General features: G+C 45.6%; 1 protein-coding gene across 1 annotated transcript; it reads right to left on the reverse strand.

The window, feature by feature from the left end:
- Positions 1 to 6,012: 6,012 nt before the first annotated feature.
- On the reverse strand, positions 6,013 to 8,040 carry AO090701000569 (uncharacterized protein; the record flags this gene model as incomplete). The annotated part of the gene is made up of 3 exons (XM_023237246.1): positions 6,013 to 6,331; positions 6,379 to 6,456; positions 7,550 to 8,040. The coding sequence occupies 3 exons, from the start codon at positions 8,038 to 8,040 to the stop codon at positions 6,013 to 6,015; spliced, it is 888 nt and encodes a 295-aa protein (XP_023092200.1).
- Between the last annotated feature and the right edge of the window lie 4,899 nt (positions 8,041 to 12,939).

The raw sequence follows: 12,939 nt of genomic DNA on the forward strand, positions 1-12,939 counted from the left end.
TGACTAGATATACCCCTTCTGCGAACGTCAAATGCGCTATAATGTATATAAATTGCATGATTTGCTACTTTCCTTATACCGGGAATTAACGAATTAAGTAATACAGAAAAAGGGGGATGGAGAGACGACGTATGGATTTGGACCAGGATATTGTTCCCTGATACCAATCCAGACTATGGCTCTGAAGAATATGTACGTAGTATGACTGCATAATTTTGAGGATAGCAGCCTATCGCTTTTGCGTTGTTGCTACCCTTACCATCATGCATAGCGATGACGTTAGAGCGCACCAGCCCGCCGTGGCAGTGGGTTGTTGACTCAGAAAACTCCTCTTAGCCAAGGCGAAACCGGAAAGACTCCACTACCCGAGGGACACGGTAAGCCTCTCGCGTGCTGAATACCCCCTAGAGGGGGCAGCAGGGGTATAAAAACAGGCGCCTCGTATTATTCCCTTATTAGGGTGGGTGCGGCCACTAGGAGAAAAAGTGCACGGCGCTAAGACGGAACTCCCAATCATCCGCGAGGGCCCACGATGCTCGTTAGCGCTGGGCCCCATAGCCTCTAATTACTAGGACGGTCCACCCAGGGTTTTAGTGACACAAGATAATCTAACCCGGCTGTTCCAATTCTCTTGATCGTCTGTGACTCTGCGAGACCAACACCTGAGACCCTAGACACCCTGCCCTGTCGTCCGAGTTAGGGCGAGCTCAATGGTGTATTATATATCGTCTATATCTGCCCTCCCCTGATCCAACAGAACTGCGATACCTACAACGTACACATTGCTAGCAAACGAGTATGTGCTCAGGTTTGGTTTATGTAAAAAGGCTAACGGTGGCAGCAGGAAGCGAAGACCCACCAGGATATTGACGGTCCCCAGTAAATAGAAATGCCTCGGATTCTCGGGCAAAGATCACGATTCTTGCAGCAGTGGAGGCCGCTGACCGACTACGAACGATGGCTCCAAGAACATAATGAAAACTACCAAGTTGGAGAGGATGCAGAGTACCATCCATCTATTCCTGGAGTTCATGGTGAAGCCTCTGTATTTCACCGTGTGATAGACGATAGTCCACGGCAAAGAGCTGGTGATGCCCATCCCTCACATTCCGACGTCACACTGCCCCAATCGCATAAGCCTCATGGCGAGTTTTTGAACCAGTTGGGTGCTGGGACCCCCTCCAAACTGAGAGACGCTTTGACCGACGGCTTTCGAGGGCATTGCCCATATCAGCTGGCGCTATTCTTTGTCGTGGTTATAGTTTTCCTACATATTGTAAAGGGCCTTCAAAAACAACGCCTGGATGCAAATGCTCCTCCAGCGCCCAGACCAAAACAGTATGTTAACCTTCAAATCGATGAAAAGCTCCTAGTATAAGCTGCCCCCACTAGAGTGGGACAACAATGATAACGTATGGGAGCTTAGCTGTCTGTTTCTCTTCTCTTTTTGTATTTTTTTCTTCTCTTATTTTGTTTCCACTTTGCTTTTCTTTTTCTTTTTATATTGGTTTCTTAACAGCCTCTCCTTCCAGAGAAGGATATGTCCATGGCATCTGCGCCTTAGTCCTGTTCATGTGCAGTTTTGGCATCCTGCGACCTGCCTGTTATGATGTAATCGGCCTGCTGTCATATTATTAAGAAAAGGGGGGGGGAAATAAAAATAAAAATAAAAATAAAAATAAAGGAAAGGAAAGGAACGGTGCACCCTCCTCCCCGTGGGTTCCTGTGCCAGCTGTCGGACGCGAAGCCTCTAGCCGAGCCTCTAACACTAACCCTATAATGGGAGGAGATGTACTTCGGGCTGACACTTAACGCAACCTTTTAGACCCCGGCCCGTGCCGATCTAACCCGATCCGTCGTTGCCGCAGTCAACTTACAGGAAGCTAAACACGCACAAATTTGCGCTCTGACGTCTTAGTTAAGCGCCATTACGTTTGATTGGCGCGATGTAACCCTAATATGCTATACTCCACATATTCATTCACATTGGTCATACTCCGTAGATTAGGTTCAAATTGGGAGCGAAGATTTGTCGCCCCTGAATCTGCCTTACTACTCTGGCTGTGCCTACTGAAGTACTGAGTCAGTAGGTGGTAAGAAGAATCTACTATGAGAGGGTGTGATGGTGCTATCAGTGCTATTATATATCTTGGATAAAATGGGCCACTGCGGCAACTTCGCTGCCCATACTGCTTTGGGATTGCGTAATAATACTATAACGATACTTCAAGTTAATATTATAATATTTGTCAGATGGTCATGTAGATTGAATTCCTTGATTAGATTGATTATGTTGCTTGAATCTATCAACATGACTGTGGGAAAGAAATCGCTTAGGAAGAACAACAGCGCGAGGCCTAACTAGGCAACGTCAACCATATTTTATATTATAATTCGGGCATCTCTATCTTGGCAATCCAAACATACGGAGTACTATGTGTTAAGAAGGATATTAAGATGGGACTAGCCGAACTTTCGTCCATACTCCGGAGTAGATAAACCGGGCCACCGGCCTACTAATAATCTTACGGACTCGGCCACAGTATACCTAGCGTGGAGGAGCAAGCTGCCTCACTGCGAGTTAACTGTGACCGTGGCCCTGGAGGTTGTGGCCTTGTCAGGCGTGTAAGCAAATAAATAGCTCGAGAAAGGAAATTAAAAAGAAAGGAATTAGGAACGGCCAAGGGAAGGGCGATGTTCAGTACCATAGAACTACAGCTGACTCTGTTGGTAGTTCACTGTTGGGGAGAAGGATTTGGCGCTTAACGGAGGTTTGCTTGGTCGGTTGGTGTGTGGATATAGGCTAGTATAGGGCCAAGACCCTTCGCCGTCGTTCGTTTCCAGCTAAGTGGGTGCACGCTAACACGAACCTTGCATCAAGAGAAACAGTTGATGCCGATCAGCCAGCGGGGCCGGAGGATTCCGGAAAGAAGTACGGCCAAAAATTGAGACCCTAATCCTGATCATATGACACTATCTGGATAGTCGATCCACAGCAGCTAACTGGCCAGCCTTGCAGCCACAGGAGGCTTTCTCTCCATGAGGTCCAGACGGAAGGAGCAAAACCAAATAAGCTACTTCTGAGGTACGAGTACTCCGTACCGAGCAAAGAATGGAGCACAATGCTCTGCAAGCGTCCCCCTACCTTAAATGAAACCATTTAATCACTTACGCATGTTGTTTCTGTTGAGAAAGCCGTGGTTTACTGTCGTCGCCACAGTTCGGAGTACCCTGCGGGCGATTGTTCTGTTTCACCTCCCTATTCGAAATTTTCACCTATAGTTGACTATCTTTGTGTTAGCTCCGTAGCGACTTCTGCTGCAGTATGTTTGCTCGGTGTTGCTTTCAGAACTCTACTGTATGCCTCGGTATCTTTTCGCCACTTTCGCGACTATTCATCGCAGGACATTACTTGTTGGTTTGGCATACTTTCAGTATTTTGATCTATATCCTCGTACAAAATCTAGTAGCTCTGTCGAATTGATAAATCCCATAGATCATTAGACGTCATTGGAAACACTCCTTCATTTCGATGAAGGACCAGACAAGGGATTCAATGTATATGATGAAATGCACTCATGTGGCTGCTGCTAGTATCCGATCAATTAACTGAATCATCACAGGAAGGATGAACAACACGTTTGAGTACCAGCATTGGTCAAATAAAGCCCCATATAATCCTGTTCCTGATAGATTATACGTCATATAGGAGGCTACAACTGTCATACAATAGTAAAGCCGCTTCATACTCGATTGGTTACTCTCATCCCCGGCTGAGTGGTCATACCCACCGCACCTAACTCATATCGTGGCGGTTGTGCTCCATCGTGACAGTCCAGCTCTTGAGGAACTTGATTCCTTGCAACTACCGCCTCTGGAGTGCCGGAGCCGTAAGAATACGAAGAAGCTCTTGGCTCCTGATGCAGCGATGCTGCTCGACGTCGGATATAAAGCCTAAGCAGAAAGGCGACAATAGCGACAATACCGACACCTGCAACACCACCAACGATACCTGCTGTGACCGCACCGGTATTTATCTGAGAAGATTGCGATGACTGACTTTGCGGAGATGTAGTAGGTGTTGAAGTCTGTTGATGGAACGGTTGTCGATATGGTAGGCAGTGTGGACGTGGCAAGCGAAGTAGATATCATAGAAGGTGTAATGGGGTAGATGTCGAAACTCGGCCTGTATTCCCATCAGCATCGTAGTGAAGGAACGATCGTGACATGCTATCCACCGAGTGTGTAGACACGAACCAGCAGAAAGAGTCGCTAGCAGGTTGTACTCTTCTCCCACATCCTCTACAGACTCTGCACAACCCACCGATCCATTTTGTTTTCTGGAAAACCCACTGTCTCAGGAGGGCAACAGAAGTAGATGTTTGCTTTCAGGAGGTTGCCTATGTTATTTGCACAATGTGGCTGTTGCTTGAAGAGATCGCCGCAGTCTGCGTCGCTAGAATAACAGTTGACATTGCTTTGGGTGGGACAGTGGTTGCCGTTGGACAACATGCGTGAAAAGGTTGCCACGTTTGACCGCAATCGGTTTCTGTACTTTGTTGCGAACCATTCCTTCGAAACGAGAAGCCGTAAGGGCTTCCCCAGTCGTTAGACATCACGACACCAATAGTCCCAAGTGAAAAAGCGTTAAGTTGAGAGATCAGCAGTTTTAGGTGTGTATGTACTATCTCTCGACGGTTAAGGATATCTAGCCCTCGAAGGCGCTGTTTCAGCCGGGGGGTTCCCTACTAGGGAGTGTAGAGCGTGACCAGAGAAGGTCGTCTATAATCGGAAAATTGCTGCAACCGGACAAATTCCATCGACATCACAAGCAAGCACAGCATCATGAAGTATCTGAGTATTGAGGGATAGGATTCCTACAACTCTTCCTGCAGAGGATAGGGGATAGGACGATATGTTGATTACCTGACAAACATGACTGCCTAATTTTCTATAGTCAGGCCTAGCGATGAATGCTACAATGACATCAACAGAGCCACCCGATATTTCCGGTAGACTCGTACCTAGTATCCTAGAATAAGAGAAGCTAGCCAGCTCAAGCGAACATCATAGAATTGTGCCGCCTTTCAGCGCTCGCAACTAGTCTGCCTTCGTCTTCATCCCCAACAAAGTGGAAATGCGAAGTAATATCCCGAGACGCTCTGCTATAGTCACGAGATAATTGCTCTAAAAGTTTCAATAACCCTCTCCACAAGCCTCTGTAGCGACCAAGATTTTGAAGATCTAGTAGAGGAAGCCGGCGACTTCGTTCCTGATTACACTTTATACGAAAATATATTGAGCACTTGTCATGTGTAATGACAAGCTTAACCAGAGTGAAGAGACTCCCATCCCATCTATTTGTGTCCGTGTGTTCCCCTCATACTTCGTGAGTAAACAACGGAATCAGCTGAAGAGGACGTGGAATGCTATCTCGAATACCTAGATCCGCCAGTATGTCGTGCTTAGGTTAAGGCATATCCATATATACTATAATATGATACATAATGGCTTGGATTTCCAACCCATCATACATCAGGATACAACCATTCCTATAGAAGTAATACTTACATGTTAGTTTATCAAACCTGTGCCAGCCTACCTCAATGACAGCCACCCTGATTCGCTCGACGACCTGCATGGCATCCATACATGACCTATTTACTTTTGATTCAGTTCCGAGCGAAATCAATTCTGACTTTACTGCAGAAGGACAGCGGTAAGTAGATACCGTCAATCTTCGATTGGTGAGAGTAGCCTCCTTAACCGAAATAGATGGGAGGCGTGGTTTTAGCGTCTAAACCGCCATCCTCTCGAAAAGAGCGGAATCGCTGCTCCTACAACAACAGACAAGGATTCACTCATCAAAAGTTGGCTTGAAGGTACATAGGCAGATACCAGCTCAGAAAGGGCAAATCGAACCATGGTCGCAATTCAGAGGCTAAGTGTCAGGGTCGGCTAACTTAAAATCCCTGGAGCACGTCGCAGAAGGATATCTAGCTAAAACCTTCTTCACTGTGACTCTTCCTTAATAGCTAATCCTTCAAGCTTTGAGAGTTCATGGTCATCATCGGCTCCTCTGCTGCTCTGCTCTTTCTTTTCCTCAGTATCCTCTTTTGTCGTCCCATTGTTTGTGCCTCTGTCCAAGAATAACCCAGCATCGAATTTCATGTCTTTTGGTTTCCACCCTTTGTCCAACGCCTGTCGAATCTCCCTTCGCCATACGTCAGCATAGGCGTCTTTCCATGCCTCAATGAACTGTTCAGCCTCTTGTTGGGTCCGGAAACGCTCTTGGCAGGCGTTGGTCCCGTTAATGGATTTTTTTGCATTCCTACATTTCATAAGGTGTCTGTTCGAGATTGTGATCGAAGGACTCACTCCCAATCGGTGAAGACCTCTGTAGTCCTGCCACCTGCAACCGCGTAAAATTTCCCATGTCCGAACGGCCAGGGTTTGCTTTCATTTATTTGTACGATAACTTCCGCAAAATCTGTAAAACCTTTCGAAGTCATTGCCTTGCGAGCATCTTGGAGAGTATCAAACTTTTGTTGATCGGCGTCCTTGAAGCCTATCACTCTTGGGTGCACTTGGCTCCTACAATATAATGCGGATTAGCATAGCCGAGGCGATCTTCCAACCATATCAAGGGTTACCAAGAAGAATATATAGTAGGCCTGTCAACACGACCCCGATAAACGGCATAAAATTCTTCCTTTTTGTACTGATATGGAGGCATAAGTGAACTTATACAGGGCACAGTCAAATTTAAGCGGGGTTCTATTCTTCTCGTATGAGCAAAGAAAGTCGAGCTCGTAACAGAAGCTCTTCTATGTAAGAACTATTTTTCAAGCGTTGGATCAACAGGTGATGAGCTAGCCTGACGTGTCAGGACATGATAGGTTGATGCTGTACCCGAATAGAATGTCTGTGCACCATGGTTGGCCACTTTCACACAAGCTAGCCGTGGAAATAGCAGCACCATGAGACTTTTTAGTAAGGTTATACAGCTATGACTGTTGCTCACCTCACACAAGCCAAGACAGACAACATTTACCCTCTGTTTGATTCCGGCGACGCACTCCGGAACTGCTGATGGCTCGGTCCCACAATCGGGGTGGAAATTTATATTCAACACAATATAAACGAAGTACACCTCCTTGAAACGGCTACAGCATAACATTGATTTATGAAATCTCACTGAAATTCTATGGATGAGTACAAGAAGGCAGAACGGACATCATCAATTTATATATAATGTTAACTTGACCCCATACATGAGATAATAGAAAAGTGTACATCCGCACTGTGAAGGCTCACTACCTGTCTGGCTTTGCGTAACTCGCCAAAAAGGTATAACCACCTCGCCTAGGCCGATTTCTAAAAAGGCGTAGTAGAAATCAAATGATCATAATATCTCTCCCATGCACCTCTATACGTCGGTCAATGGACATGTAGCAAAATAAAAGTTGGAAATTTTGACGTTTTATATAGTCAATCTGAACAATAATTAGTGAACTCTGAACTGAAGCTTGACATGAACTTAGCTAACCTCTGTAGTTGCATAAGCCAGTCATCGCCTGACTCAGTACAACGCCCAGCTTTACACCCTTCACACAGTTGCCTGTTGTGTGGACCCTTGCTAACGCCAGATATGGGAGGCTTCTCCACCTGAACCCCGTTCCATTGTTTAATCCAGTAGGTGACTCGTTCCGCATATGACTCGTCCAGAACTGGCTGACTGAGACTATTACAGAACTTGCAGCGCTGATGGTATACTCTTGCGTTATATTTCTGCCCAGGGTATAGACGTATCGTGATGGCAATCTTTCTGCTGGCCCATCCCTTGAATCTGCACCCGGAGTTGTAACATGTGAAATGGCCCATAATATTAGTGTTGCGCATTTTTGTGCAATTGATATCATCGTCACTGTCGTGAAAATCAAAATTCAGATCTGTATCTGCTAGTAATCGTGACACATCATCGTGAAGCTCTTGATACATCGACCATCTCTCTGTAGTCTTTCGTCTCCCGGGGGCCATAACGTCCTCACAAGAAAGGGAAGCTTGCAGGAGGAGTTGCGAAGATACAGTAAAAGAGTCCAAGGCACAAAAGCGTCTCAACCGAGCAGACCCTTGAAAGGACGGGTTTTACAATGTATACTTATGAGATAAGACTCGGGGAACGAAGGACTATATATAACCGGCAAATACTAAGCATTGTGCTCTCGACCGTAGGTATATCCAAGCTAGCAGTCGTGGTTGTGGCTGTGGGTTAAGAGGGGAAAGCCCTTTGAAGCACTGAGAAGTGCAGCAGCAAGGAAAATACATGTATCCCTTGAGACATTCGCCAAACCACAATTGACAGGGCCATCTTTGATACCGGCCTCTGCGTCATACACCTTACTACTTTAGGTAGCGAGCGCAGTATACCTAATTAGCGCGAACTCCTTCTAAAAGCGTCATTGGTGCAAAATGCCGCAATCTCTTGGATTATTCCAAGCGGTGGTGTGGCCCGCCTCTTCCACACCCAAAGCTCTCTCAGAAGGGACGAAGGCTCGCTGGTTGGGCCGTGTAGATGACATTAAAGTCAATACTATACCTCAGGCCTACGAGCTGATAAATACGCAAACGTAAAGCTGGCTGCCCTAGCTTTTTTCACCTAAAACATCCATGAGTCGATATGTAACTGCGTACTATCTTAGCAGGCACATGATTATGCTTTCGGGTGGTATCTCTTGTTTGTCATAATTCGGGGGTTATAGTGGCTAATCTATAGGTAAATGATATCAAATAGGGAACCAACCACGGGAAACTGGTATGGTTATTTCCATAAAATTCCTATTTTGGTAGTAAGAAACGGGGGCGTTGTAATTTCTACGTTAGGTAAGAACACATCTACCTAGTAGAACCTAAATTGAAAGTCGTATAATGTTGGCAACATATACATATCACCCTTTTAGATCACATAATAACAAGTCTCACGCAGAGCTTACTATATGACGTCAAATAGAATTCCGTGATTTCCTAAGCGATATCACCACAATGCGAAACAAAACCTATATAAACCAACCCCAGTTACTGTGTCAATACAGGTATTAGTATCAAGTGATAAAGTATAAGAATAGGAAAGATAGGGTGTATAACATAATTATTTTTCTGATATTAAACGACTCAGTAATACCACCTTCCGGGGCGCAATCGAGGACTAATGCCTGAAAATCAATTACACCGCTGAGTTAGTGTATATCCACAAATTCTAGCTTCTGAGAGCCTGATTATAAGTGCCAGTCTAAGCCAATAGAAACAACCCCATTGTGTTTTGGGGTGCCGGCACTAGCCCATTTTAGGTAATTAAAAAACCACCACAACTATAACGTCCTATCCGGGCCCCATTCGCGACAATCCGGCTTGGCGCTCGGTAGGCTGTATGGGACTTATGCAGAGCACTGACAATGTCCACCCCTGTATTGGGTTGCCGGCTCGGTTGCCTTGGTTCAAAATTGCACATAGTGATCAAGTTAAAAGCAAATCTGATGGAGCCCGTGAACCTTATGTAGAGCACTCCCTTGTTGCCGTAATGAAAGAAAAATGCAATATCTGTGCGCATAGCATCGTATTGGGTAGATGAATTGTGAATTGTGGAGGGTTAACGTCACTCGGCCGTACACCTACGCTCCTGGGAAAGCATAATGGCCCTAAATTATATGTTTATCAACTTCTGGGATCCCCTGGATGAGAAATAAATTAAGGTGCTGCGATATCCGACATCAGGAGCTATCAATTTCTTCCTTTCTTTTGGTGGATTCCCGAGCCAGTGAAAATAACACAATGAGTATCGGCGACAACGCTAGACAGGCCGCAAAGGCTCTTGACTATCAATTCAAGTCAGATACCCGCTTGATCGAAGCCCTTACTGCTCCAGGGGTAGAAGGAGAAGGGTCCCAGGGGAATCGGTGGTTGGGAGACTTCGGTATTGATGTGATTCGTTCATGTCTCTCTTTCTATGCATACGAGGAAAAAATTAGGCCAAGTAAGGAATCGAAGACACCCCAGTAGTTGCCACCGCTCATGAGATAAAGACAAAATTGCCAGCCTGAAACAAAAGCTGTGTAGCTATGATCATTTGATGTCAGTTGCACAACGCATAACGCTGGATAGGGTTATCATATACAATCCGAGGTCGGGCAAAGGGCGTCCTATCGTTGTCGGAAAGGCTCTAGCGGCAATCATAGCAGCTGCGCATTTGGACTGTGGGAGAAGTTATCAGACTACGTGGGAAATATTGGAGCACATAGGGTAAGGTACCGTTGACTTGATTTTAACAGGACTGACTCTTAGATGATAGTTTTTTCGATCCAGAAAGAAATGGTGTAGACCCCGCACAACTGGAATCTCGAGTAGATGATAATCCGTGTCTCTCTATAACATCCCCTCCAATGGGTAACAACAGGGAAGTATCGCAGACCACTGGCAGCCCCGTTGGCCTAGAATGGTCTACCGCCCAAAGTATAAGCGAACTAGAGAACACAGCCGCACCGTCGGTGTCCTCAGGCTTCGACGGCGTTGAGACTGAGAACGATGTACAAATAGTTCGCCAGGAGAATCAAAAGAGAAAAGCTCTTGCCCCCTCACCACTTGAAGATAAGAATGGAATGACAAAAGCAAAGCAAGTTCGACGTTCAACAAATGATCAAGTGGCAGCTTACCTTGTGAGAGAAGCTATAAAATGCAAAGCACAGAATCTTCAGACGCCGCAGGAATCTTACTTCACTGTAGAGGTTGAGAGCCGCCTTCTCAAGGCTTGCAACAATCGATCAGTGGAAGTAGCCAAAAAACTGCTACTGTGTATTGGAAGCTCACAGTCAATATTATCGCTGCAGGACGCAATTCAAAGCTGGCGAACGGGGACCTACATTCGGTTTTTACAAATGCCACATTGCTCATCAAAAGCAGATACATTTGACATCATCTCAAAAATGAGCCAGGGCATTGCATGCCTATATCTGTTTCGACGATATCATATCGTCAGACTCTTCGAAAAATGTGGCGGTTTCGAGACGCCATCAGTTTCACGTTTTGTTGCCGTCCCCGTTAACAATTCAGCGGTTCTTAAACGACCTGGGAACCCTCTTAAAAATGCAGAAACAGAATTGAATATCGCAATGATGAAGGAAGTCCTGCCTCACCTCAAGCCTGGAACCTCGGAGTATGAGGAAGAGTACAACTGCGTAAACAACCTTCGTTTGCTTGCCCGGAGGTACCGCACTCTACAGGCCCGCTTTGGCCAAGGCATTCTCGCCCTAATACCCAATCCTGACCAATCACGGCACACGGGCTTGGGAATATCGGAGTCTTCGTGAGTATTAGGTCGCCAACAAAGTATAAAGCTAACAGGCAATTAGGCTTCTACGGATGCCAGAATCCGTCTTTCTGGAAACAGTTTTGATACTTGAACGCTCACAGGGGCACATTTTGCGGGACTTCAGCACTGCAGCTTGGAGAATTATGGAGACATTGCTTTACCAACCTGCACAGCATTGCTCTCAATTCCAGCTTGAAAGGACAGGTACTAGGTATATCCTGGAGCAACCGAAGAATTCGTCAAGCCTTCTTTACCTTTTAAAATGAAAAATTCACAAACTACAAAGACGAAGACAGCCACTCACTCATACAAATCAAATTGCTGGTTTATCTGGATATTGTTGTCTGCCTCCGATGGTTTCTACATTGTAAAAGGTGCTGGTATACTCACTGCTCATGAGCCAGTCAAAGCTTCGTACATTGAAGGCTTAGACCTATACTCATTCATTGTATATTATGATTTTCTAGAATGCCACATAAAACGCATGTCTCAAAATCCCAATGAGCGGACCACGACAGACCGAAGCACTTATGGAGCTTTTTATGGCAGTCCACAACAAAACAGAGAGGAACTTAAGGCACATTCACCGGAGTTCGGGCAATTTTTCACAGAAGTTCAGTCGGAAGGCGCGTGACGCACGTGGAACGCGTCAGCATCGCCATACAACGACACATGATAACTGCATCTGCTGAGGGTGATACAAAATGTCGAAAGGGCTGTTGTTGGACTCTCCTTCGGCCTATTCAGTTTTGTTTTTTATCTGTCAGGCTCTGTCTGTTCTGTCTTTGTCTGTCTTTCGAGTCTCCGCGGTTGGCATCCTTTTGTAGAGGGGGCTATATAGTTTTGTAGTTAATATATGTTTGTTTACAGAATGCTACATAAATCCTTAGTCCACTACATAGGTCACTAACACTTACCGTACGAAGTACACAGTCAACAGAAGGGTATGCTGAACTTTAGACGACTTATGTATTTCAGGGTACCAGTTGCCACGGGGTCGGCTCAGGGTCCTCAACTATCCACGTGCTTTTCTATACTTAGTAACCGATTATTCCTTCCCTTAACCGGCTTAGTAACTCACCTTGAGGTAGGTAACCTTTGGCGCGCAGCCCATCTCTTCTCCTCACCTTTGGATCTCCATATCCTTACCTAGTACCTATTGTCACCTCGGAAACTAGTCTAATCCAATCTGGTGAAGAAGAGCGGTCCTTCTCCATCATCAGATAATGGAAACAACGGAAAACAAGACGGAAAACTCCGCCGTAAATCCCTTAAGGCCAGAGCCACCAGTTCGGATCTTGGTCCAAACGTTGACCCACTTGGTTCCAGGTAATGGCAACTTTGAGCGAACGGATTTTATACTGAACCGAATATGTCAGCACCACTGGAACTGCGATTTCAGCGTTCCAAAATTCCGCTGGGCCTCATAAAATAATCAGTTTGCTTTGAACAACCGACTTTGCTTCTTCTTAGTTGATTATCTGGAATCTCAAAATGATGACGATGTGCCTGTGTTGTCCTATGAGTGGACGGGAGAATCTCTGTAAGGTTCTGTTAAACTCGATAATTTTATTATG

The sequence above is a fragment of the Aspergillus oryzae genome, chromosome 5, assembly GCF_000184455.2.
Source record: "Aspergillus oryzae RIB40 DNA, chromosome 5".
In the NCBI taxonomy this organism is placed as follows: domain Eukaryota; kingdom Fungi; phylum Ascomycota; class Eurotiomycetes; order Eurotiales; family Aspergillaceae; genus Aspergillus; species Aspergillus oryzae.